At 39.2% G+C, this 27723-nt stretch overlaps 4 protein-coding genes, 1 long non-coding RNA gene and 1 pseudogene across 6 annotated transcripts in view; 4 read left to right on the top strand and 2 right to left on the bottom strand.

Annotated features, from left to right (window-relative positions):
- Positions 1 to 1758: 1758 nt before the first annotated feature.
- On the bottom strand, positions 1759 to 9427 carry LOC146503553 (dehydrogenase/reductase SDR family member 11-like). The gene is made up of 6 exons (XM_085131544.1): positions 4425 to 9427; positions 3511 to 3605; positions 2495 to 2624; positions 2289 to 2381; positions 2135 to 2200; positions 1759 to 2016 (listed from the first exon to the last, which is right to left on the bottom strand). The coding sequence occupies exons 2-6, from the start codon at positions 3555 to 3557 to the stop codon at positions 1987 to 1989; spliced, it is 366 nt and encodes a 121-aa protein (XP_084987670.1). The 5' UTR covers positions 3558 to 3605; positions 4425 to 9427; the 3' UTR covers positions 1759 to 1986.
- Positions 9428 to 9724: 297 nt separating this feature from the next.
- LOC146503552 (glutathione S-transferase omega-1-like) lies at positions 9725 to 13583 on the top strand (annotated as a pseudogene). Its single transcript, XR_014868779.1, has 7 exons — positions 9725 to 9775; positions 10513 to 10708; positions 11487 to 11595; positions 11696 to 11909; positions 11998 to 12099; positions 12293 to 12399; positions 12654 to 13583. The product of XR_014868779.1 is annotated as a glutathione S-transferase omega-1-like (transcript).
- Positions 13342 to 16059, top strand: LOC146503551 (dehydrogenase/reductase SDR family member 11-like). The gene is made up of 3 exons (XM_085131211.1): positions 13342 to 13419; positions 14553 to 14762; positions 15085 to 16059. Exons 1-3 carry the CDS (start codon positions 13342 to 13344, stop codon positions 15226 to 15228), a joined length of 432 nt encoding a protein of 143 aa, XP_084987337.1. The 3' UTR covers positions 15229 to 16059.
- An 11-nt stretch (positions 16060 to 16070) lies between these two features.
- On the top strand, positions 16071 to 17101 carry LOC146503550 (uncharacterized). The gene is made up of 3 exons (XR_014868844.1): positions 16071 to 16249; positions 16336 to 16401; positions 16862 to 17101. It is a non-coding gene; the product is annotated as an uncharacterized LOC146503550 (long non-coding RNA).
- Positions 17102 to 18238: 1137 nt separating this feature from the next.
- The window catches only part of LOC146503548 (uncharacterized), a 24267-nt gene continuing 14782 nt past the window's right edge, over positions 18239 to 27723 (top strand). The window contains exon 1 of the mRNA XM_085184584.1: positions 18239 to 18361. The gene's annotated coding sequence lies outside the window, so the exon portion shown is untranslated. The remainder of the gene's footprint in view (positions 18362 to 27723) is intronic.
- On the bottom strand, positions 21291 to 24642 carry proca1 (protein interacting with cyclin A1). The gene is made up of 4 exons (XM_085130862.1): positions 24020 to 24642; positions 23802 to 23934; positions 23340 to 23474; positions 21291 to 23235 (listed from the first exon to the last, which is right to left on the bottom strand). The coding sequence occupies exons 1-4, from the start codon at positions 24519 to 24521 to the stop codon at positions 21531 to 21533; spliced, it is 2475 nt and encodes an 824-aa protein (XP_084986988.1). The 5' UTR covers positions 24522 to 24642; the 3' UTR covers positions 21291 to 21530.

Below are 27723 nucleotides of genomic sequence, written 5' to 3'. Positions count from 1 at the left end.
TTAAATCACATTCTGCTGAGTATAATCCATCACAAAAAAAGAAAGTCTGATACAACCAAAGTCATGACTCTGACTAAGATCCTGCAAAACAACATAGTTTGTTAAAATAAGTGCAATAGGACAAAACTCAGAAAGTTGAAAAGTTCCACAAAAGTAGGCAAACAACTCCCCTGGAGAATTTTGATCTTCTTTGTTGTTTATTTCTCTGCTTGGTCTCTTACAGGTGAACGTTCTTGCACTGAGCATCTGCACACGAGAAGCTTATCAGTCAATGAAAGAGAGAAACGTGGACGATGGGCACATCATAAACATAAACAGGTGCAGTTTTACTTGCTAATAGAAAGTGACAGAACTTTGAAATCTGTCGATTTAAATGTCACATAAATGTCACAATATGATTCTAATCATCATTTAGTCTGATTAAGACCATCCTGTAGCAACATGACTCAACAGACCTTTTTCAAAGCACACATTTGGCTAACAGGAAAAGCAAACAATACTCATGGTTCTTATGCATAGAGATGACTATCTGTTGAATTCAAGCCAAATAATGCAACACACAACGATGATTAAATCTGTCTTGCCTGGGCATGTCTTTCTGTATTTTCTCTACTGATGTTGTTCCTCTTTGTGTTTCTTGTCTGATAAATCTCCCCTGCTCTGAACTGATGTAGACCTGCGAGAAGCCAAATTCTCCTAACATAGACTAGATTTTCTGAAACCCAAAAACAAACTTAGAGGAGGTGCGGAATATAGTACCACTTGTTACTATAAGAATTACAATATGGATAAAGATCATTTATGGGCTTTTGGTCCAGTGACACCAAAAACATGTTTCCTACTGCAACAGACCGTGCTTCATTCACTTAAACCTCGAGCCACTAAATGAAATGCAGTAATCATTATTTATTGATTTGATTTTTTTCTATTGTGGAAAATGTTTGTAGATCAGGATTATTTTGTAATCACATCATTATTACAAGATTTAAGAAGGGAAATAACAGATCTTTGTTTAAGGACTTTACTAGGGCAATGATTACTTTAATTGCTAGTTAATCTGAAAAAAGTACTAGTAATAGTTTAAAATGAACTTGTTCGTTCATGGCTTATAAAACTCCTGTTGCAGTTTGTGTGGACATCATGTCTTTGATTTTGCTGATCTACATTTGCAGGATCAGACAATAGCTTGTGGGGTGTCTGGCCCATTGTTACGGGCCATTCTGTCCTTATTTTTTTATGGACAGAATTTCTAGGCATAGCCAAGTGGTGGAAGGCTTTCACTTCGGTGGTCTCAGGATGTCATCTCTGCATTTGGCAGATGATGTGGTTCTGTTGGCTTCATCAGGTGATCTCTCGGCTGGCCTGGGAACGCCCTGGTGTTCCCGCCGATAAGCTGGAGGAGGTGGCTGGGGAGAGAGAGGTCTGGGCTTCTCTGCTTGGGCTGCTGCCCCCGCGATCCGACCCCGGATAAGTGAAAGAAAATGGATGGATGGATGGAATATATATATTCTATAATATTATTTTGAGTATTTTCAGAATAAAGGCACTAGAATAAAATTTGGGATATTTAATTTAGTAGATTTTTATGCTGCCTGTCCTGAAATAAACCCAAGGGATTTATGTTGAATAGTTAAATGTATATTTCAGAATTTTTTATTGTTTTATACTTTATACTGGTTGAATTCTTTCCATCATAAACTGTTTTTTAAATGAAATATCCTCTATATATTAATAATAAATACTGGAGTGAAATAAAGGTCCCCTGAAAATCATTTTATTTCACACATTCAAACTTTTCAGTACAAATGTTTCAGCACCCTGATAAATGTAGTTAAGACGTAAGATTATATGAGAGAGCACATGATGCAACTTGTCAAAGAGACTGAAGAAACACACAGTGATAGTAACATCCTCAGAGGCCATTTTGAAAACAGGAAGGCCACAAAAATATTGCGGTTGCCGAGGGAACAACTTCAGTGACTTGTGCTACACAGCTTCAATGTGAATGTCTCCAATCTGAAAGAAAAGTAAAATAATGCTTTATTATTATTATAAGTAAACTGGTGATATTGAGAATGTTGCAGAGCAAAATTCAATGAGTCAAAAAACGGTGGTAAAAGTGAAAATTACAAACCTGAACATGAGGAGGAGCACTGAGCACATATGCGATAGCACTGATGATATCTTTTGCTTCCAAAGACTGTCAAAGAAGTGAAAAAAATGCTTAAATTATTTTTATCTGAGTAATCAAATCAACAGCACACAAACTGTAGGATTAATGGTTTTACCTTATACGCAGCATATATCCCATCTTTTTTCTCTGGATTTTCACTGTGGAGCCGTGCTGCAAATTCTGTGTCCACTAAACCAGGAGAAATGCACTGAGAAAAAACAAAAATGGAAATTTCAGTAAACAATGTGTATGTGTCTCAAAGCAGCCGATCTTGGTGTTAAAGACACATTTGGAGTCAATTGGTGTCTTTTAAATACTCACCGTGGCTCGGATATGACTCTTTTCAGCACGCAGCTCCTGTCTCAGGCCCTCAGTCAGAGCGGTCACAGCGAACTTGGTGGCGGTATAGAAATGCAGATCAGCAACAGGTAAGACGTGATGTCCACACACGCTGCAACAGAAGGTTTACAAGCTTTTACCAAATCAGCATTTACCAAGACTGATACACTGATCTGATCTCAGATCTTCATATGAGAAAAATCCCCAATAATATTTAGGTTCTGAATTGCTGGTTGGTCAATTAAATAAAATGAAAATGACACTTTAGGTTTTAGGATATTGTGATAGACATTTTTCACTACTGTCTGGCACTTTTTTCAAATTAACAGTTAACTAAACTAATTATTATACTAGTGAACCCCTGACATGGGGTTTGACTCTTTTTACTTCCTAAATGTTTTAATAACAGAGAGCTACAGACCTTTTTAACAGTATAACAAATAAAATAAATAGGTAAATACACAATATTGGCTTTATTCTATTGTCTGATCCTGGATTTGGTGTTGTGCATGTTTGGTAAAAGAAGCTTATGCTGTAGGCAACATAACTTGGTGTAACTGGACTATAAGTCCATAAATTACCTTTCAGCATAATCCATTTTGTAGAGTAAGAAGTGGTACTAGACCCCTTGTAATTTAAAAAAAGGTTTAAAAAAATCTAGCCTATGTTAGGAAACTCTCACAAGTCTACATCAGGCCAGACGAGGGGATATGAATTAGATAAAAAAGAACAATAACAGTGGAAAATATGTGTAAAAGGCCTAACAGTGTCTTGCCTTGTTTTGTTTGAATCGAGAAGATAATAATCTCCATGTCAAAGAGCTAGCAGTATTGTTAATACCACCATCTGTGCTTTTCCTGTTAACCAAATATTTGATGTGAAAAGGGTTTAAAGAGTCCTGGACAATCATGATGGTAATGGTCGAGATATTTTTCTGATGATTAAGTCAACAGACTTCACAAATCCCCATCATTATTCATCAACAAATAAAACTGCACCTGTTGAGATTTATGATGTGCCAATCGTCCACGTTTCTCTCTTTCATTCACTGATAAGCTTCACGTGTGCAGATGCTCAGTGCAAGAACGTTCAACTGTAAGAAACCAAGCCGAGAAATAAACAACCTGGAAAATCAACACTTTCCAAATGACTCATTTACTCTTTGTTTCTTGTGCACAAGAAGCATTAAGTAGTTTTTGGCCACTTGTGTACCTTTTTAACTCTGAGTTTTGTCAAATTGTGTAACAATTTTGTAATTCAGATGATTCATGAGTTCGGTTGAATCATACTTCCTGTTTTTGGGATGGATTAAACTGAGCATAATGTACCCCACCTATTTAGAGTGAACTTTTACACAGAATGTGATTTACAGTGTGATTAATGGATGACTTGTTGGAAAACTGGTCACAATGGTTTATTTACATTGAAATATTTTTTTTTCTCTGTCTGTCATATATAAGTCTGCTGCAGCTGAAAATGTTCTCCATGACAGTGACATTAAACATCAAAATTTAAATATTCAAAATATAAAAAAGCAAAATTTTGCATAATTTGTTTAGATTAAATAACTGCAAAAACTACAGAAAATAGTAACGACAATATTTTGAATCAACAAATTTCTTGTATTTTTTCAATATTTTTTTTTACCCATTTTTGTGTATTTTTTTTCTTACCTTTCTCAGCTATTTAGTTTTGTGATATTATGAGCTGGATTGTTTTCCGATTGTTTTCTGTTGTAGTAATTTACCTACTACGGTGATAAAACTAAGAGTTCTGTCTTAGCTTATTCTACAAACTACGAATGAGTCAACGTTAGAGTGATCATTGAAGTTCACTTCAGTGTTCTGCTGGGGAAGCCATTACTCAACTTTCACACAGCTGCAGATTTTCTAAAACATTTCTGAGCTCTTACATTCATCATGTTCTTCCAGCTGTTGGTTTTGCCGTTTAGCAGCGACTCTGGGTGAGCCAAGCCAGCGTTGTTGATGCAGACGTCCACGCCTTTGTGCTGTTCCTTGATCGCTGCAAACATGGCCAGAATCTCCTCCTCTTTGCTCAAGTCACACTTGAATGGGACCAAAACACCAGGGTGGCCGGCACTCCGACACTCTGTTGCCAGTTTCTGAAACCAAAAAGGAAACGATGGCAAATGTTCAGCTTCAAAATAACATTAGTGTTGTATAACACTGCCCTTCAAATGTATATGTAAGGTTACTGTAAATATGTTTAAGATTTACTTTAAGATTTGAGCTTGTATTTCACAACTCATTTCAGTAATTTGTCCAAAACTGGAAATCCCATGTCTGAACACATCCTGCCCTCACTGGTTCACCAAGCCTGCTGTACAGTACCTTAAAAAACAAAAACTATTTTAACATGAAAACATTCTGACAGTATATTATAACCAAGACCCTCACGAGGGAGATCACTCATTTCATATGTGGAAAACTGTAGACTGTAAACAGTTAAGCTGCTGGATGTGTACAAATAGTCCAGTCCTTCTTCTTGTAGTCTTTTTCATATTGTTTGTGTTTTCTATCATTCAACCTGGGCTGAGTCCTGCTTTTAAGTCCTTCACTTTACAATTCATTTCAAATTGTTATTTTAAAAAAAACCTGTAATTTGCCCCACAGTTTATGCTGCAGTTTAGTTACCAATGTTTCTCACCTTGTTGATCCTCAAAGAAGGGTTTTGGAAAGTGCTATATCTATAAATACATGCATTATATTCATTATCATACAGATTCATTTTGTTTGGCTATATCGAGAGAACAAACAAAGACAGTTGAAACCAGGACTTGCATAATATACAAATATTCTTCAAGCCGTTAAACTCTAAATCCTTCATGTGTCGTCAGTTAATTTTTGCCCAGCTTTCTGTTTCTGTGCTGGACTTATCTGAAAATCTATTAGCAGTGAACTTTTCCATTGAATCTGATTTACCAAACAGTCAGCATGCAATATTATAATACTGTATAACGGCGGTAAAAGAAAAAAAAAAAACTTTACAAAGACTTATAGTTCATTTCAGTCTTACAGTGGATTATGTGTTGCAAAGAGAAGAGAGAGAGAGAAGAGAGAGAGAGTGACGGATCTTTAACTGTCCTGTGCCGGGAAGCATTTATATATCCATCTGAACTATGTCAGCCTGCTGTGACGATAAGTCATGTTTTTGTATTAGGCAATGTAAGGAAAGGGAGCGACATATTTGCCAATTCATTATGAATATGTGTTACTTAATCTCTCCTGATGTTTAGACCAGTTCATTCATTGTTAGCATCAATACTATCTATGTTAAATCAATATTACACATGTACTATGTTTATTAAAATGTAATAAATACACATTTACCATCTAATGGCAGTATTCCGTATCTTAAATTAAAAATTGCCTTAAACTGTTTTCATAAACACAAAAACAAGATTAATTGCATGTGTCCATGCAGGGGGAGAGCTGCCTCTATAACGTCAACACAAACCCAACCATGCTGACAAAATGTCATGGTCCAGGGTCGTTGTGATGAGGTTTTTTTTAGCTTTGATTTCTTATTTCTTAGATGACTGGCTCCTATTCGTATTGTTACTCCAGTATTCCCCACTGATTCCATGTCTCTGTTTCCTTGCTTCCATTTTTCCTCCTTCAGTCTTGTATACGTGTCAGTACTTTTCTCCTTGTCATAGTGGGGTGTGGTTTTGGGTTCAGCTGCAGCAGTGTCAGGTGAGGTGACTGGCACACCTGTTGTGCATTAGCCAGTAAACCTAATGAGGGGGCATCTATGCTGACACACCCAGCAATGGTGTAGAGAGCTGTTTGTGGGGTTATGAACCACTCAGGGAGGAATTTGAATGCGCTTTATGCACATCTCTTTTGCTAGCTGTGGTGGAGGTGTGGTCCCTAGCTCAGCTGCAGGCAAGGGCGTAGATTTGGTTTTGGCATTGGTGGGGACAGATGATTCAACCACCGAACCCTGCCCTGTTTCTTTTTTTTTTCCTTTTTGTTTTTGCTTCGTAATAAAAAGAGGAGAAATATACTTGTCTACATATGCTATTCTGCATGCTTTTAAACCATTTAAAATTACAATTCATAGTTTTATATATGTGAATTATATAATGTTAAATTACTATTAAACAAATGACTGACTAAGTATTTTAGACTTTAGTTTACTTCAGCCATATTCCATATAAATCAGGTATCATACAAAAATAAAAATAGCTTCAACTACAGTCATGACAATAAAAGAATATGACTTTAAGGACTTAACAACATTACTTCAGTTATAGTACACCAACATCCCTGATACATTAGCACTAAGGGAACACTGAATGACCTGGTGGTTTTTGTCCATAAAACTACTCATCTAAGATTACCACAAAATTATTATTATGTGCTTGCTTTGCCTCACCTTTGGCCCTGGCTCTTCCCCTCTGACTGCACTAGGACATATTGCCACCTGATAAAATAACACATGGATTCGTGCCATATAAAAAGTGAGACATGTCAATTCAGATTCTTTGTCAAATATACACTAATGAATCAATTTACATCAGCAGCCTAACAATTGTCATGATAATAAATACTAGTTAATCTATAACACCAAATCATCAGTCAGTCACCTGTGACCTTGCCTCTTCACCTCTGTCCGAGCTACAACATGGCAGAGCTGCCTCTGTCACCTGATAAATAACAGTGAGACATTCCAAATACATGCAGTCACACATGTGCTTCAAATACAGTAATGAACCACCAGATCATCATCCAATTCCACCTGTGACCTTGTGTCACCATTGCTCTCTGAGCTTTGTGTTGGTTCTTCTGTCACATGACAATAAGAATATAATGTGGAGCTGCTTCAGTGTGTCTGTCAATTTTTGCAGATCTTGACTCATCAGTAATGTTTGTAGGGTGAGTGCATTTTTAAAACAATTTGTGCAAACTGCATTACAAGGTGGAATATTTGCAAAATCATGACTACCTCATGATATGTTGTCTCAAACATCAACCCTATGAATATGTCAGTACCATTAGGATGAAATTATTGTGTCACGAACATTTTAACGTTAGACATAATTTTAACAGCCTGTGTAAACTAATATCCTGGCTTGCTCGAGGCTGCCGTTTTCTCTGACAGTTTCAATCAAAATTAGAAATGCTACTCTGGGAGACTGAGATAACTAATAGTGCTGCATGTTGTGCAGTTAGTTTCCAAAACATGTTATTCATGGTTACATACAATTTTAGACTGATGTGGGCCAAAGCCTAGCATAGCCTGTAACGTTATTAGGACGGACACATTTTATGAGTGAACTTGACTTTAAGTGACTTACAGGTTTCTTTGAAAAATACTTTCTTATATCCAGGTTCTTCCTTTCTGCTGCCATCCTCCTCTCCTCCTTGCAGGTCCTCGCAGCGCAGACTTGCCGCTGCTAAAACTAAACAGAGCTCCCTGAAAGGCACAGCCAATCACATTGGCCATATTTGTCACATGAGGTAGGACTCCAGTACAGAACGTAATTTAACTCTTTCTGCACCGCTGGGTGAATGAGACGTTGACAGATCGTTTTTTTTTTTCTTTCTATCGGGTTTGTTTTTCTTTACGCGAAGAGATCAAATTATTGGTGGGGACAATTCAATAACAGCTGAATATTGGTCGGGACATGTCCCTTCCGTCCATGCCAAATCTACGCCCTTGGCTGCAGGGGAGGAGTGGTGCAGTGAGCTCAAGGGGGCGGTACCAGGAGGCAGGTGAGCTACAGGTGGTGGCGATTGACTGATCACGGTGTCTCTTTCCGTTTCTCTATAGTGAAAGCAGTCGAGTGGAGACGAAGAGAGCTGGACTGGAACAGACCTTGTTCCTTGAGTTCAAAACTGTCAATAAAATGCAATAATAGTAAGCACAATCATTGTGTGTGTCGTGTACTTTTACTTTTACACTAACATTTTTGATCCATGTGTGAAAGCTAAAACAAAGGAAGACTGTTTGCTGCCTCGGTCATACAGCAGATGCAGGCAGTAATATCCCACGTTTAGTTCAGTGGTGTCGAAGTCCAGGCCTCGAGGGCCGGTGGCCTGCAGGTTTTAGATAATACCCAGGGTCAACACACCTGAATCAAACGATTAGTTCATTACCAGGCCTCTTGAGAACCTCAAGACACGTTGAGGAGGTAATTTCGCCTTTAAATCAGCTGTGTTGGATCAAGGACATCTAAAACCTGCAGGACACCGGCCCTCGAGGCCTGGACTTCGACACCCGTGGTTTAGTCCTTCCTCTCTTCTATATCATAACAGTGAAAAGCAGAGTGAGACCTTACCATTACTCTTTTCTACAAACAGAAATATAGTAAATGTAAACCATAAGGATTCTTTGGCAAAATTCTACAGTATATATAGTTAGGCCCATACGTTTTTGACTGATGATTGATTTTTATTTTTTATTTTTTAGCTTTTCCTCCACACACTTCTGTCAAAAAATAAGAAATAAAAAATCAAGAGGGGATTAAAACTAACAAATTGTAAGCCTTAATTAAAACAATTCTGTGGTCAGGTGAGGCCTGTTTCCAATTTATTTCATGACAAAATAAGTAGGTTAAAAAATAATCTGGAGTTGATTCCAAACCTTCTGCAAATAAAGGGAGGAATGTCAGAAGGAAACAAAAGGGGCAGCATTGTTGCAATGTCATGGTTAGTCATGTTGATGTTCAAGTTCAAGTTCAGGCGGCTTTCATTGTCATTTGAACCATGTACAGTGGTACAGTACAGAGAGGAATGAGACAGCATTCCTCCAAGACCCTGGTGCTACAGATGACACATAACAGACAAACACAGGACTGCGTAAAGTGGAATGTGCAAAATTGAAAAATAGAAAAGGCAAGACAGTGCATGACTATACAGAGCAGGACGATAGAGACACAAGACAGTGCAATGGAAATGAACCACCAAGACAGCACTATTTGGTCCAGAGTGGCAGCTGTGTGCCGCGCCACCAGTCATCTTTGTTAAATGGTAAGTGGACTGATTCTTATATAGTGCTTTTCTACTCTCCCAGAGTACTCAAAGCACTCTATACAACATGCCACATTCACCCAATCACACCCATTCAACCAAGCACTTTCTTCTACTCTTAGTGCTTCCTAAATACATTCAGACACATTCATACTCTGATGGAAGCATCTGAGAGCAATTTGGGGACTTAGTATCTTGCCCAAGGATACTTGACATGCAGACTGGAGGAGCCAGGGATCGGAGCAGGTCACCTGCTGATCGGAAGGTTAGTGGTTTGATCCCTGGCTCCTCCCCTCTGCATGTCAAGTAAGGGAGTGATGTATTTGCAAAGTCATTATGAGCATTACATAATCTGTCCTGATGGTTATGTAAATGTAGACCAGCTGAGTCACTGTTGACGTGAGTATTGTCTATTAAAATAATGATATTTATATGACTGAATCAGAAGAGCACAGCCTGTCACAGTGGACAATGTGGTTTCTCTTTACTGCAAATTCATAAGAAATAAGGTAATAAATACCTTGTAGAAAGCAGGGTCATGTATGCAATATGTGTTTTGTAATAGATTAGTCAAGGAATTATTTCTAAGATTGTTATTTTAGCCTACACAAACACACTTCAGCCCGAAGTTCAGAGAATTCATCCAACACGTGATTCTCACACGTGCATCACAAAAAAGAATGTACACTGTTGTACACTGCCTCCACAGGAATTAAGATATAAGTAGCAGCTAGGTGCTGCTATTAAATATATTGATCATCAGCAAGTATGAGCACCTCTATAAAATCTGAGGTTTTTACCAGTTTTCTGGTCTGGAGCATCATTTCTAAGTACACACTGGGAACATTTTTGCATTAATGTTCCAGAAAATACACATCAAGGTCAATTTTCAGACTGACACACCTCATTTCTCTACAGGTCTAATGTAGGATTTCAAATGTTAAAGTTCATGATAATAACCTACACAACCAGAAACAGAGAAAACACGTATGGCTTGTTTAGCTTTCTGGGAAAAAGAGTCCTCTTTCTAAGAACAACACAGACTTCTCATACACGCACATCGCGGTGTATAAATTCAGAGCTTCAGCCGCACTATTCACTCGTGAAAATCTGAGCTCAGTCTTCACAGCCCGTCTTCCTTTTGTCTCATTCGTTACTTCAGGTGCCAACACGTCTGCTGAAAAGCATCTCGCTAAAGGTAAGACTTTAAGATATTACTGCGTTAAGTGAAGCCTCTGAAGTGCAGTAAGCGCTGTTCCGTTCCTTGACCCGTTCTGCTCCCTGAGCTCTGTCATGCTCCCTTACCTAGCTTGTGGTGAGGGTGTAGTTGCAGTTTTACAAAGCCATGCATTTTAATTAGGTCAATATTGATATTATTCGTGACGATTAAAAGCATGCGACTGAAAACGACTTTTAAAAAAAAGTCAGAACAAATAGTGACACACTGTGGCTTCTCTAAAAACAAACAGATGTCAGAAAATTACTTATTCCTGCTAAAGAAAGGGTACAAATATGTAAATATACAACATCCATTTAAAGTCAACAGTATATAAATATTACCATGGAGGTATTTGTAATGTTAATGAAGGTGCTCTTTTCACATTTTTATACACAATTCGTTTCCAAAAATCTTGGGATGTTGTGTAAAATTAAAATAGGAATGTATTGTAACGATTTAAAATCCTTACATTTAACTATAAACATGGGGCCCACCTGCTAATAACGAATATAAAATTCACTTTGCCCTCGTGGAAGCACAACATGTTCCAAACTGACAACTATAGAATTCCTTTAATTTATTGAACATTGTGGGAATTTTGTGCTTTCCTAATGATTCCTATATTCCATGGGAAGCACAATGGATACATTAAAACAATTCAGCATTTTAAAATGTTGCATTACTGGCCTGAAAACACAAGTTAACTTCTTCTCCAAGCTGCTTTTTCTCATGGATGAAGGTTTTTTGTTTCCCTCAGGTAGTGCGGCACCTGGCCCAGTCCCTAAAGGGTACATCAAAGTTTACAGCATGAGGTTCTGCCCTTTTGCCCAGAGGGCCAGATTAGTGCTGAAAGCCATAGGAATCAAGTAAGGCTACTTTTTATTCTGCTTTACTTTACGAATGGAAAGTCATGACAATCCTAACCTTTACTTAAACACGTATGTGCAACCTGTTTTTGTGTTTCAGGCATGAAATCATAAATGTCCATCTGGCAGACAAGCCTGAGTGGTACCTTAAAAAGAATCAATTTGGGATTGTCCCGACACTAGAGACACCTGCTGGTGAGTTGATATATGAGTCACCGATCACCTGTGAATAGTTGAAGTTTACCCTGAAAAGCAGCTGCTTCCTTCTTCTCCTTTTGCTAAAGCAAAGAATGATGCTGGAGTATTTTTCCAAAGTAGGTCACATGGAAACTTGCACATAAATCTTTATATTTTGTTTTTTTTTTAAATTACCAAATAATCAGTTTAATGTCACTGTTTTAGATGATAGGATATTTTTACAGGATCTCATCAGGGAGAAAGAATGGTCAGGATGTCTCAGGACTGGAAGCTGAACTGAAAGAAAAGCTTTCCAAATTGAACGAGGTAGGTGGCATGATTGAGGCTTCTAGTTTCTTTACACATAAACATATAATTTGAAAGACTGTGTGTGAATGAGTGTGCTTGCAACTTTGCTTGCCAATCATAATCACTAATCAAAGGATTATTAAGATTATCTATACCTGGTTATTTTAGAGTATTAAATGCAACTCTAATGAAAGTAATATTCAATTTCTAGGACCTCGTTAACAAGAAGATCAAGTTTTTTGGTGGTGATTCCATAACAATGATTGACTACATGATGTGGCCGTGGTTTGAGAGACTGGAGGTCTTTGAGCTGCAACAGTAAGTTTTCCAGATCTTGTTGTTTCATAAAGGTTTACCTCTTCCATGTGGACTTATTTTTCTTCCTTTCAAATGAAGAAATAACAGTGCCCAGTCTGCAAAACTGTAACACAACTAAAGTAACAGTTTAATATCTAATTTGAGCTTTTCTTCCTTTGTAGCATCTACTGAATATCTTATATTTATTTCCTGTCTAATGGATGTTTTGCAAACAAATGTGGGTTCACATGCTGTAATTTACTTTTGTCTCCTAGCTGTCTGGATGGCACACCTGAGATGAAGATGTGGACAGAGCGCATGCTGGAAGATCCAGCTGTCAAAGCCACAATACACAGCGTAGATGCCCACAAGGCCTTCTTCAAGTCCTTTGTTGATGGAAAACCAGACTATGAGTATGGCCTGTAGAAGTTTGTGCTGATATCACTGAACAAAAATATAGCTGTCTTTATATATTACTGTGTCAAACAAATCAGGTCTGTTTTCAAAATTCTGATGTGACATGTGTAATGGGTTAAAGAGTCTAAAAAGTGAATGGGAGTGATTTTCAAATAAAAATTGTCCATGAAATGACTGGCCTCATTCTGAGTTTCCTATTTGTGCTCTAAGATGTATAAAAACAGTTAAATAAGGAGTGATCATTAAAAGGAATTTAATATGATTTATTGATTTACATGATTCAATTAATCTATTTGGGAATTAGACACTGATGGCCCACCACAGAAGAAGAGCAGAAGTTGAGTGTGCAGGGAGCAGAGATGTTGAAAGCGGAAGCGACATACTGAGCGCACACAGAGCAGAGATCTGAGCAAGAGCAAATGCCAACAACTGAGCGAGAATGGCAGTCATTGTGTGTGTATATATGTATAATAGCAAACACTGAAATTAATTTTGTTTGCTCAAAATAATTGTCTCCTTAAAATGCAACATTTGCAAAAATTATTTATGTGCGCTCAGAATAGAGGCACAGTTGCTAGCATTAGCCATGGAGAGCGCAAGAGGACCAGCAGTCCCAACAAGAGAGTGAGGAAGAAACAGAGGAAGGTGTAGTTAACAAATAAGGTAGAGAGAGGAAGAGACTCAGGTAAAAATAAATGGCTCATGGTTAAAGCAATTTGATAATAACAAGCTAATAGCTAAAAGGTAACTTAATTTCTACATTGCAACTAAGATGTTCTAGCCCAACAACAGCTCTGCGAACCTGATTAAAAAAAGAAAAGAACATTTTGATAGACCAGGCCTGCATCTATCACTTAGTGTATTTCCATCTCGGCTGTTGCATTTTATATTTTTTAGTCTATATTTATATTTATATATATGTTCACTGTTACCTAGCAAAAAAGAACAGAGGGAGCGGCTGGGCAAAGGTTGAACAGTTTATCTGACTAACACTAAATAAACCTGAAAAACCAGCATTACAATAATCTATTGTAATGCTATAAATCAGATTATGTGTAAAAGTTCACTGTTAATAGATTTTTAATTTCGTCCAACACAGAAACAGAAGGCTGGACACATATGAGCTGATAACTCTAGAGTCTAGACCACAGGTGTTGAACTCCAGGCCTCGAGGGCCGGTGTCCTGCAGGTTTTAGTTGTGCCCTTCATCCAACACAGCTGATTTAAATGGCTAAATTACCTTCTCAACGTGTCTTGAAGTTCTCCAGAACCCTGGTAATGAACTAATCATTTGATTCAGGTGTGTTGACCCAGGGTGAGATCTAAAACCTGCAGGGACACCGGCCCTCGAGGTCTGGACTTCGACACCCCTGCTCTAGACAGAACTATTCAAACATGTTTGGGGGCTGAATTTTTTACAGTCTGCAGTGGTTCAGTAGAATCTTTTGTTAAGTAAAAATGCTCCAGTCAGATAAAAACTCCTCCTACTAAAATAATCTTGTTGCTTTTGAGATAGAAAGATAAGTTACTGTGCAGCAGATCTGATGAAACAGCTGATGGCAGGATGTGTTCAGACATGAGTTGAGACCCAGTGAGAAGAATGTTTTTGCAGTTGGAGACAAAAATCTGACTTCCAGTGTTGTACAAAGTTACTGATCAGCTGTGTTATGAAAACTGAAATCCACAAATTTACAGTAATTAAAGGGCAGAGTTATTTTGAAGCTAAACCTCTGTCATCATTCCCTTCTTGGTTTCAGAAACTGGCAGCAGAGTGTCAGAGTGCCAGCCACCCTGGTGTTTTGGTTCCTTTCAAGTGTGACTTGACCAAAGAAGAGGAGATTCTGGCCATGTTCGCAGCGATCAAAGAGCAGCACAAAGGCGTGGACGTGTGCATCAACAACGCTGGCTTGGCTCATCCAGATTTGCTGCTAAACGGCAAAACCAGTCGCTGGAAGAACATGATGGATGTAAGAGCTCAGAGTTATTGTAGAAATATAATATTTGTTGTAGCGTTTTATCAAAAGTAACATTCACAGGAATAATGTCCCAGCAGAACTTTGAACTGTAAAAAAGTGAAACATGTCATCATCTGTCACTGGTTTTAATATTTTAGCTGATCAGTGTGCATTAACCTCACAGTGACTCCAGCTCTTAAACTGACTCATTAATAGTTTTTGAAGCTGCTTATAACCGATTTTCACCCACTGTGTGCAAGAAGCAACAAGTAAGTGCATCAACCAGAATGTGCTGATTCCTGATATTTCCTTTTCTGTTTTTTTTTTCTTGCAGGTAAATGTTCTTGCTCTCAGTATCTGCACACGCGAAGCGTATCAGTCGATGAAAGAGAGAAATGTGGATGATGGACACATCGTAAACATAAACGGGTTCGATATTTTTACTGGTGATATCAACCTGTATCATTATTATTATTAATATTATTATGTTTTCTTTTACCACAAATTCACATTTTAGAAGAGGGAAACTACCTGGTGGCTGGGCCTTAGCTTATGGGGGCCCAAAAGAGCTACATCAACAGCAGAGGCCATAGTTAGTCAATTCTGGTCAGGGGCAGATGCCCTGGCGGTCTGATCCCCGTTTGCCAAAACTGAGAATTTTTTGCCAAAATTCTTAGATGGGGCTAGTGCACAAGATTGAAACATACTGACTCAGTCTAGTCGGGCTCACCACAACACACAGTTCAAGTTTTGCAGCAGTGCTGCTGACTCCAACTGAGGAAAGAGCCAGACAGTGGAAGGAGAGTGGGGTCTGGGCATCTCTGCTCAGATTGCTGCTTTGCAACCTGGCCCTGGATAAGCAGTAGGAAATAGATGAAGGGATGGATTTACTTCTTAACTGTGCCAAAATCTCCCAGTGCAGCCTTGATTTTAAAAGCAGAGCCAGGAACAGAATCAATGCAGATATCTAATTCCACTTATTATAGACTCTTTAGTCTAATGACAAGTGTCACTCATGCAGTAAAAAAGGTCTGCAGCTCAGGATTTTATCATCATATTATTATTACAACATTTAGGAAGAAAAATAACTGACACCCGATTTAAAGATCTCGTTGGGGAAAAGGTTTATTAGTCTTCATAATTAATAAGCAAAAATCCCATGCAGTATTTCATAATGTCCTTGAGAATCTCTTAAAACCCAAAGTGACATCTGCATCATCTTTTATGGTGGCCAATCAGCAATCCAGAACCTGAATATTTCCAGTTAACTATCAACAAAACAGCTTTGTAGGCCTCATGTTTCTTACATCATTGAGACTTTAAGAACACTGTAGGCAGCTCCAAAAGTCACTTTAAAACCAACATTACTGTGATGAGACACTCACACACAGTATCCACTCTCTTTTGTATTTCTCCCAGTTTGGTGGAGACAGAATTTTTGTCACGGTTCTACAAAAACAATCCTTATAAAAGCACCTGGTGCATACTCTGCATACAAGGTAAAATAATTATTCCTACACCTCATGTACTGTTGATGTGGTAACTCAAATAATAAGTCATTAATCATGTTTCACTTCTCTGACAGCCTCTGGAAGTAACAGATGTTGCCAATGCTGTTACATATGTGCTCAGTGCCCCTCCTTATGTTCAGGTGGTTTTTCTCTTATTTTATGCCTTACTCTTTTTCTGTATAAATATCCATCCATCCATTCACTTCCGCTTATCCTTTTCAGGGTCGCGGGGGGCGCTGGAGCCTATCCCAGCTGTCATAGGGCGAGAGGCGGGGTACACCCTGGACAGGTCGCCAGTCTGTCGCAGGGCCAACACACAGGGACAGACAACCATTCGCGCTCACATTCACACCTAATGGCAATTTGGATTATCCAATTAACCTATCCCCACAAGCTGCATGTCTTTGGACGGTGGGAGGAAGCCGGAGTACCCGGAGAGAACCCACGCAAACACGGGGAGAACATGCAAACTCCACACAGAAAGACCCCGGCCTGATGTTGGAATTGAACTCAGGACCTTCTTGCTGTGCAGCAACAGTGCTAACCACCGTGCTGCCCGTATAAATATCATTTTATATTAAAACACTGTTCTCCCTTCAGATCGGAGATGTTCGGATGCAAGGTACGGAGCAGGTTTAGAGTTGAACCACATGACCTCCCTGAAATTATGCACTTCTTCACTACATTTATGGGAATGATGATTTATGATCTGTTCACAAAACAGTTTTGTTTGTGATGTTTGTAATGAAATTTTCTACTAATGTATAAAATAAAATGAGAGAAAACTGGCTGGCTTATTTTCCTGAAGGAAATCTCATTTAAAGAGCAGTGCATGGTGGAAAACATACAATTTTATACAAATTATAAAAATAGAAACTCACAGTGCGACAGTATCAGGCTGTGGATAGTGATGGCAATGGGACACTCTAATTCAGAAATACTTGATTCCACCCCTTTGTGTTTTGACCACTAGGGGTCATAAAAGGTGCAGGTTAATATTTATTGCTAGAAGATTCGCTCAGAGAATCTGTCAGATTAAAATAAACTAGATTAAATTAATGCTGAGAATGCTCTCTTGGTCTCTGAGTATGTACGTTTATAAAAAAAAAAAAAAAAAAAAGGACAAACTACCAGACAAAAGATATTTGACCTGTGTGTTAAAATGTCAACATGGATGTAGGATTAAGCTTTACTGAATAACACAGCGTGGAAGATTTTCTGATGAAAGGCAAGCCTGCTTTAATCTAAATCTGTACTTCAGTCCATGGAAAGCTGCCAGAAGGGCTCTCAGTCCAGAGGTAAGCAAAGGTTAGCTAAGGACTCCCGGCCTCAGTCCACCACCTTTCTTATGTCAGTGTATATATATATTCAGTTACACTGGACATACATTTGTATATATGCACAAATGCAGCTGCAGGTCCTTGCACCTAAACAAAAAGTGTAAGTCAGGAAGTTGTCCCACTGTTTGGCACTTCACTCTGCTGTGCATGAAGGGACTGTCAGCAAGTCAATACAGAGAAACACAAAACAAAGAGACCCAAAATGACCACATTGAGACTTAATACAATAAACAGACACAAAGCAACTATAGAGGCGTATTACCAAAAAGATACACAGAACAATGCAGAGTAACCACAAATGAGTACAATGTCTGTATCAGAGTGCCAGCTTCTTTGAGAAATAGGCCGCAGTTCTTCTTCCATCAGCAATGTGAGCCAGGTCATTTTCTGTCAATCCTCCACATGTGTGAAGACAGTGGATTATTGGCTACTTCAGCCAAACAAATCCACAGAACACGATGTTCTTTCATTATCATGTCTTCCCTCAAACCACACATTGTTCATTTGATTTTCTGCTTGACCGCCTCCCTGGATATTAAAAGCCATCGCCACAATAGTAACCAGAGGTCAACACATGACCCGCACTGTGGGCAGCAAATCTTTCTTTTTTCGGTCTTTTCATTGTACAATTACAGCTTTACGGTGAGGTTCAGTTCTTCGTTTGCATGCAAGGACAGTGCATGTATTGTTCTGGTTCACTTTCACTGCTCTGTGACTGTACACTAGCTGCATGATATCAAACAGCAAGAAGATTTAATCGGTGAGTTTATTTTAAATGGGATTGTAGTGTTAAAAGTTAAAAGACAAAATATGCAAAACAGCAAATATTGAAAAAGGAGATCTGATGGATGTACTAACAGTGAAGACAAGGTTATCTCTCAGTTTGTGTATTTAATGTGTGACTGTTTTATTCATTTTATTTCTTTTCCCAAACATATAAATATAACTAAAATATGAAAGAAAAAAGAAAATCATAAAAACATCACGTTTTCATGAATATCTTTATTTCTACACAATGTTTATGCTCAAAAATTCTAATAATTTTGGAGGCCTACATGGAGGAAATTATCCAAGAATTCACAAGACTGCAAAAAAATCACAAAATGTGAGCTTTTGTCTGTGAGACCCTGTTGCACATGTTACTCACAACCCTTGAAATATATATTTGACCCCTCGGGAAAGTCTGAAAGTCTGAAAGAACTGCAAAGTGTCTAGTATCAAGAAGATCTTATGGAGTCGGTTGCATTATACATTTTTATGTATAATGCCAATGTCTTTAAAATATATATTTTTTAATGATGTGAAAATTTTACTATACAAAAAAAAATTAGCCTTCAGTGATATTTTTTTAATCTGTACGTGCAAGTAACAACCTGTAATGCATTTTGAAATACGAACATAAACCCGATAAACTCATAAACTTGATGAACTGGAAAATTCCTGCTACTTTTTCTTCCCCCGCTGTGAGAAATGGCTTTATCACACATCCAACTGTGTTAGTCGCTCTGCCCATTTCAACTGTGGACTGCATCTGAAAGCTCCTTTGAATATTTGGATGGCTTCCAAAAAGTCCTGGGAACTTGAGCTGTAGCATAAAAATCGGTACTTTTACATCACTTCCACTGTTTGCAAGATATGTAGATGTCCATATTGTATGTGAATATTCTTCCTCTAAGAGCACATTTTAAATGATTGAGTGATTGAGGTCTAATTTGGAAATACGTTGCATGTCCAGAACCATCCAGATAAAGTCCTCTTATGCAAGCATGTGACGGTCAGCTGATCTGTAGGATTTTCCTCTACAACCCTCAATGGTAAGAGGTGAAAATAATGAGGTTCTAATCAGTGTTGAGAATGTGACCCTGCCTTAAACCACGCACGGGGAGGCAGCTTGACCAAAGTTCTCAGTCACCTTGGAGAAAAGAGCATGCATGTATATATTAAGCTTTTTCTTGACAGATTTTTTTGCAGTATGGAAAGAAAAGCAGGGATTTTTCTGCACTGAGGAATTTTTCACCCCATCCCCCTGACAACATACAACTATCAAATGTTCAGCTAACAGGAAAATGCACATGTTTCTGTTGAAACCTACTCCCTGTTCAGTATGCTAACCATACATGGTTCAGCCACCCTTAAAGAAGCAGTCCAGGACCCCAGGGCCATGGACAGGATGGGCGATAGTATAATACTTGAGTTGTTTGGTACTGGGCCGCGAGAGTTCATGCTTGGGTGTGAAATTCATGGTTTTCAGGGTTTTTAGCAGGTTTTTATCGTTACTCTTTAAAATAGTTTTTATCGTTAACTCGCTTTCCCTGGGTCTTTTCCCGTGTGTTATGAATAAATCTTCTCCTTTTTTTTGTACTCATACTGGTTTTATTTTGTTGTATTTATCCGTGACACCGATCCATGGTGCAAAAAAGGTTGGGGACCGCTGCCTTAAAGGCTATTTCTGACCCAGAAGAAACTCAGGAGAGTCAGGTTAAGAAGGTCAACCTTAAGCCTTTCAGCTTTCTCCTTCTGATTAAATGTCTCCAGCTGAGATAAGATGTGCATGCAAAATTACAAAATGAAGATTATATTTTATTAGCTAGATAAGAATAGCTCTTGGTATGTTATTCAAATTTATATCATTTTTACAATGTTTGAAAAACTATTTGTTGCCATGTGGAGCATTCACATTGCTTTGTTTCTTTGGGAGTTAGAGCTGCAGTTTTCTACCATTCTCCTAAGGTTAAATAAGATGGTATGGCTAGCAGCCTGTTAGCTTGTTAGCTTAGTATAGCATGGTGTTGTCCAAAGGCAGTACGGTCGACCTCCGCCTCTTCATGGTTCGGTATCTGCAGAATCACCTACTCCTAGATTTTTCTGTGGAACAAATAAAATTATTTGCGGAAAATTTGCCTATTCACTGATTTTTTGGAAAGCATAGAAAGCATATCTAAAGTAATTATTTTCATTAGGGTGATAGTATAAGATATATTTGGTGTTTGAACTATTAAAATAACCAGTTATAAACGTTTTAGATGGGATTTCAAGTATTTGCAGATCTCAGCTATTTGCAGGTGGTTGTGGTCCCTAACCCCCACAAATATCGGGGGTCGACTGTAATCCATTAGTTTTGTACAGTCAGTGGTAATCATATCCTCTGAGCAGCTAAGCTAAATCTCACCAAATAGCACATCAGATTTGAATAAATTTAATCAGTGCATATTATATTCTAAGTTGTGGTTTTAAGCTAACATTCACTGGTGCTAGCTTCTCATTAAAGTTGGTAGCTTCTGTTACATCTTTGCTAATTTTGCTATCAGACATACATACGTTTACACTGGTAGATGCTCGTATTAAACACTACTTTTATCCCTTTTTGATATCACAGTGTAGAGTGTATATCCCTAATATACTCATTTTAGGGGCAAAGCGTTGACTGTTAGCACAAAGGACAGGGGGATGCCAGACAGAACAAAGTTGCTTTAGAGCCTTTTCATACTGTCCTGAAGACCAGTTGGCAACTGCTTGGCAACCACTAATTGCTAGGGAGTTGTACTGTTGTATTCCCTGACAGGATGGAAAGTGGCTGCTGGAAGATGCTTTTGCTAGAAAACATTTTGAATTATTATTTTATGTTAAAATAGAATACTGTTATTTAATATTTTATTTATTGAATAAATAAAGCGAAACACTGCCACACATTCATAATCAACCAATAATTTTATTATTGACATGCAGGATAAAGTATTGCAAAACTTGATTCTCATATTACAATTAAATATGATTATGTCGATTCCAGCAATTAAAGCCAGAAAAGAGTGTACTGTGATATGTAAATATTCTAACTGTAAAGCATGTCTGGTCATCAGGTGCTAATTTAAGTAATTAAAGCTGTGTTTGTGTGTTTCTCCATCTATCCTGCTGTACCTGAAAAACATGGCTCATTGTTGTCGGTTAGACAGTCTCATTTTCCTTTTCTTCTTCCTGGTGAATTGTGCTTTAGCTCTCTCAATAGATAACTGAAGTGGACTCATGTCAGGTGGTGCTAAGGTGGTAGCAAAGGGGGTTTTAGATCTAAGCTCTGCTGTAGTGGCAGCTTTGGATGGCATGCTTAAAAATGTGACTGGTTCAGTTTGTTTAACATCAGAAAATGCATCACTAAGAGCTGCAGCTTTCTTTCTTGGTTTTCTCTGCTGTCTGGCTGCTTGCCGCTGCTGTTTTGTGTCGACAGTGGGCGCAGCTGTGGCAAAAAGCCTCCATTCACTCTGAGTTTGTGTTTCTTCTTCTGCAGCAGTGGTTTCATGGCTGTTGAGAGGAACACGAGTGTCTGGAGTCGTGAGAATAGGGAGCACATTTTCAAACTTGTTGTGAGAACATGGGATTTCCAATGAAGAAGGCACACTGGCTTTCCTCTTGCTGTTTTTCAGCCCTCTTTCTTTCGACCGTTGCCTTTTCAAAATACTAAAGGAAGTGTTCAAAGCTGTAACTTTGACCCTTCCTGTGTAAACGTCCAGCCTGTGGGAAAGCTGGTAGTCTGCGGTGGGGATCGACGGTGTGGTGTGAACCCCAGTGAGAGGGATCACTTTCAGATTGTCCAGAGAGGAATTTTGCAGGGCAACAGGAACAATGGGGGAAGCAGAGCTGCCTTTCCTCCTTTTCTTTCTCCCCTCTGTGTCTGTTTTCTCCTTTGACCTGTTCCTTTTGACTTTGGAGATAACAATGGGGGCATTGGCAATGCTGACAACAGGTTGCTTTTCAGTGTCGCTCCCAAAGTTTTGTTGCTCAGGCTGCGCTGGTGGGGTTATGGTAATGATGGTGGGGACAAGGCTTAAGTTTTCTGTTTTGTTTGCTACAAGATCTTTGGGAGAAGAAAGAAGAGTTATTTCTTTGCCCTTCTTTCTCTTCTCCTTTCTTTGCCTTCTTGTTTTAGCTTTATGTGGAACAGTAGTGCTTATTGGGGGAGTGACTTCTTCTGTCAGCACAGCAGTGATCGACTCTGCTGGCCTCTTCTGGACTGTTGCAGGTGATGTAATGGAAACCATCTCCTTATCCAAGGCTGGTTCATCTTTCATGACTTCATTAAGGGGTTCGTCTTTTCCTCTGAGCTCAAATTCGCTCTCATCGACTCTTTTTGTGCTCCCGCTTGACTGATCATATCTTTGTGACTCATTGATGAAGTTACTCAGAGGCTTGACTTCTGCTTTGCTGCCAGAGGGTGAAACAGCAGCTCCTTCCTCTGCTTTCACACCTGCTTCTGTTTTCACTTTTCTCTTCCTCCCCTTTCCTTTTCCTTTTTTCTTTTTGTTGGTTTTCTTTTTCTTCCCTGTGTTCTTCCTCTTCTTCTTCTCTGAACTTTGCTCCTCTACCTTATCAGAGTTGGTACTAGAGCTTTGCGACGTGGAGACAGTAGCGAGAACCTTGAGGAAATCCTCGGCGGCGGTGACAACGTTGCTGAGCGACGGCTCCTCGGGACCCAACATCGTAGACTGAGTTGCACTCTCCAGTTTCTCTTCTTCATTGCTTTTCTTAGAACCTTTTGACTTGGGAGGAGCTACTGTCAGCTCATCAATGATGTCAATGCCTCCAAAGTCATACGGCACCGCCTCTCTCATCACAGCAACGGGGAGCTTCTTGTATCGTTTGCACCTATGAGAGAGAAAACAGAGAGGGGAGGCAAAGTGTCACGTATTACGAAAGTAAAATGGCTCAGTATGTTTAAAATCTACTTAAAGGTTTACACGAATACTTACAGACCATACCAGTGCCGCTCTACGCACTGCTCTTCATAAGCAAACTCAAAGCAAGGGACACTGATGACATTAAAAAATGCCTGACCAACAACTCGGGAAGATGTATCGTTGACTTTCCTCAAACAGTCTTTCAACCTGCAGAGAGAGTAAAGGGACGATTTGAGTTCTCTATAAGAGAACTACAACTGACGTAATGACAAGCAAGTACTATATATTGTTAATACAGCAATGTATCTACTGGGCTGGCATTACTATCTAAAATTAGCCAGGAAGGTTTTAGTTTAAGAGACCATAATGCCAGTCAATAGAGTAATATTAACATCTGGCAACATAATTTATCAGCTATACAGACCTGCCAAATATTTAATGTGTTAACTGCTCCTAATTAAGTTGCACTCTCCAGTTTTTCTTCTTTATTGCTGAAATGAAGAAGAGCATCACTGAAATAAAGCTTTTACTCACGCATTATCGCAGTCACAGTGACAGATGGAGTGCCATTTGAAATTGGTGTAACCATAGTTTGAGGAGAAGGCGTGGATGACATGAGGGCATTGGTCGTGAATACGACAGCAGTTGTCAGTGCCTGCAAACTCTCCTGTAAAAGAGAGGTGAGCGTTATTATTTATTTCAGGTATTGCACTCGGGAGTCAGACAGCTTGAATAAAAACTTTTCAACCTACCCAGCTGGTCATAGCTATCAGCCATGTTCCCGGCTCCGCACCACAGGGTCCCCGGATAAGTAAAGCCTCTCTTGGATCTCTTCAGAACCTGCACCTGCACAGTCGAATCCTCCTTTTCCACCCTCTTCTTAAACTTTCTGCACATCAACTTGGCTTCATCCATGCGCGCAAAACTCGCCTCCACCTGCCGCCCGCCACTCTGTCTCTTCAGCCCCAACCTGCACTCGTGCATGAAAGATTTCACCTGCATCTGTTCCACTATCACGGAGCAGTTCAATAGTTTCCCGGCTGGACTGACTACTGAGCCCACCACCTCGGCTCCGTCTGACACCTGGTAGAGGAAATTCTCCCCCACCGTGGACATTTTTGCGCACACGGTGCCGTTGAGCGTGGAGAACATTTCTTTGCCCTCCTTTTCTGCATCCAAAGCGCCACTCAGGAGGTCGCCATTGACGACGTTTGTGTCCAGATAAGACAAAAATACGAAGAAGACCGACCACATGATGCGGCGAGTGGCACTTTCAGCACCACGCGTAACGGAGACAGCTCCTCGCGAATTCCCGGCGCTCTCGAGCAGCCCACCCAGTTTTAAGGCGAACCTAAAGTGGTACGATTATTGCTACGATGAATGACTGGGAGGAGTCAGCAGGATTAACCTCTGTAGCCCTGGCAGAGTAGCTCTATCTGTTAGACACAGTGAACAGGTATCACCCTACCCTGCGCCCCCCACCACCTTAATTATCTCCCTTAACCCACGGACGGTTAATTAGTGGGTGTGCGGCGCGTAAACCTGCACCTTTAGCTGCAGAGAAAGAGATGACCGCAAGTAACCTCCCACCCCTCCCCGCTCAGCACCACCCTAGAAGGCTGAGATATAGGACTTTGGGAAAATGCATGGAGGAGGTTCTAGCTCACGCCCGCTTCCCATGGTAACAGGCATGGGGTGACTGTGCCGACCAAGCACACTGGACAAATACCACAAAACAAGCGCTGATTTGGTGATGACCTAAATTGCAGTGTAGGGACAAAACTCATTTACGCAGGAATGTGGAAAAAGGTTGCCTCTGTCGCACGCATTCTGCACCGGGTGACTGAATGGCCCCAGAGTCTGACGGCCGACACAGAAAAGAAAAAAAAATTGAAATAATGGAGGTATCAGATGACTGCTTGGCTTCCAGTTATCCCAAGAAGCTGACACGAGTTGCCAATCATTCAAATGAACCCAAATGTAGAGGTTCAAGAAGCTTTTGTAATTTTTTCTCCAGTAATGAAGAATTACAAAAACAAAACAAAAAAACAAAAATGAAAAATTACATTCCCCCACAGATTATCAAAGAAGTAAGTGTGTACTGTAGCACAGTCTGGGTTCACTATAATAATGTAAGATGCCAGTTTTCCTTAAAAAATAAACCCACTATTTTCCATCCCAGCTCCATGTTTCTGTTCCTTGATCTTACTATAGCTTTGCATGACTGAACATCCAAAATAATCCTTATTATCTTAGTCCAAGGAGTTGCCCCTCAAGCCAAACACCATCTTAGAAGAACAATCTTAGCTTATATCAAACCATTAATGACATTAAGGGTATCTCTTCTCCTTCTCCATCATACAGAGCCAAGATCTGAAACAAATAGTCTGAAACTGTGTTTAGAGCAGTCTGAAAGCTGAGCCTTTGGCTGATTGGGGTTACCTGTGCATATGCTGTCCTCTAAGTGATAAACACCAGCCCCTTCACATGACTAGTAGAGTAATTCATGCCTCTATTACCCCTCGATTAGACTGCTTTCACTTTGTTGACTCTGATCAGTTGTTACTTTGTCCTCTGCAGGCTGTGCAAAATGCTGAAGCTGCAGGAAAGATACATCATGATCAAATCACACCTGTGCTGCTCATGGCTTCCAGTCCATTTCTGTCCAAATTTATTACTTATTTTTAAGAGTTTCAATGTTCTGAAATCATATGACTTAACTGAACTTTTACAGCCTTGTATTCCTACCAGCACCATGAGGTCTAAGAATCAAATCAGATTGTTCTAACTCATTACGTGAAGCTTTAGCCATATTTAATGTGAGCCTCGGTCATTATAACAGGATAAAGTATGTGTGACAGGAAAGCAATGAATAACATAATAGAGTTACTTTTAAATTTTTTAGCGGTTCAAGAATTTAGTCATATATCTTATAATCCTTTACACAATATGATATAGTATATTTGACAGGTGAGTAAAAACTTTCATTTGACTAATAATATATCAGTAGTTGCACTGTTTATTCACATTATGTGATCACCTCAATAAGGGAACAAATTTTATGTGTGAAATTATTGTTTATTCATGTCTGATATCAACAAAAACCCTCCTAATATTTTCCCAAACTAAGAGAATGATGCACAGCATATTTCTACAACTGAGTTTTCCTCACAGGGAGGGAAAAATGTTTGGCAGGGCAAGTTTCTAATCAGCCCAGTGTTATATCACATGGCTGGTCTTACTCTGAGCTCTAGAGGCGGAGATCCAGCCCACTCAAGGCACTGAAATCGGATTTCTGGAAGGTGGAGAGAAGTGATGTAAAATCACCAGAGGCAACATTCGACCAAGTGTTGAGTGGGGCGGGGGTGTTCTCATGAATTAATGTTGTCGCTGCAGGAGGGGTTTGGGAAAAATAAAGAGCCTAATAGTCCCGCTGTTCACTGTGCGTTCATGTGGAGTCAAGTAACAAGGCAGAGTGAAACAGAAAAGGTGAGTCTGGATGAAACATATTGATAAGTTACACTCCACTTACTGACAGCCACAGACAGATCAGCTGCAGACCAGCTTTGTCTCCCGAAGATAAGAATAAGTGCAGTTACACCAATATTAGAATATCTATTTATATATAGTAGCGATAAACAGGAAATGGAAATGAAAAGTAGCTGTGGACAGCAATGACGATGCAAGCTGAGGCTGGTATTTCTCTGCTTTTGCTGCTGCAGCAGGCTGCAAACCAGAACAGCTCATTCAGACTCTCTGTGTGTTGCAGAGCTGGGAAAATCAATAAATAAACAAAGTGTAGGTGTTTTCTCATATTTTCTAGGTTTCCCAATAGACTGGCGACACATAACTCCAGTCATGCCCACAGGTATTTGTTCATTTTCATAACTGTCAATACCACCAATATGGATTTGAAATGAAGCAATGCAGATGTGAGTAAAATGCAGACCATTACTGTTAAATTACAGGTTTTGACAAAAATTTTGCATTAACAGCATTAACTTCAATTAACCAATACCCCACCCCACCCCCCCAAAAAGAAAAAAAAAAACAGTAGGGACTGTTTTTAAAAAGTGGGAATAAAGTGCAGATTTTTTTTTCCTTTTTTTTAAAGGAGAAAACAGAAAAATAAATGCTAAAAGCCATGGCATGTATAAAAACAAAATGGAAAAAAATAAACAAATGAAATATGCAATACTCATGAAGAGGATGATGATATATAGAGCAAAGATTAATATTGTCATCATAATAAAATTCTATAACATATGTAGGAGCCATTCTTGGGTTAATACCTTATGTGGTCGCTAGAGGTCACCTTTTTCTGTTTTGATTATGTAAAGGTATTTAAGGTAGACGCACGTAAACGGCGTCAGGTGTGTCATTAATTGTAAGATGGCAAACAGTTTGTGACCGTTGCGCTGTTATGTGAAGTTGATATGGAATAAAGACCAAAAAG

This window comes from Neolamprologus multifasciatus, chromosome 14, assembly GCF_963576455.1.
Source record: "Neolamprologus multifasciatus chromosome 14, fNeoMul1.2, whole genome shotgun sequence".
In the NCBI taxonomy this organism is placed as follows: Eukaryota; Metazoa; Chordata; class Actinopteri; order Cichliformes; family Cichlidae; genus Neolamprologus; species Neolamprologus multifasciatus.
The sequence above is the reverse complement of the archived record's forward strand: the minus strand, read 5'-3'. Positions and strand labels throughout refer to the sequence as shown.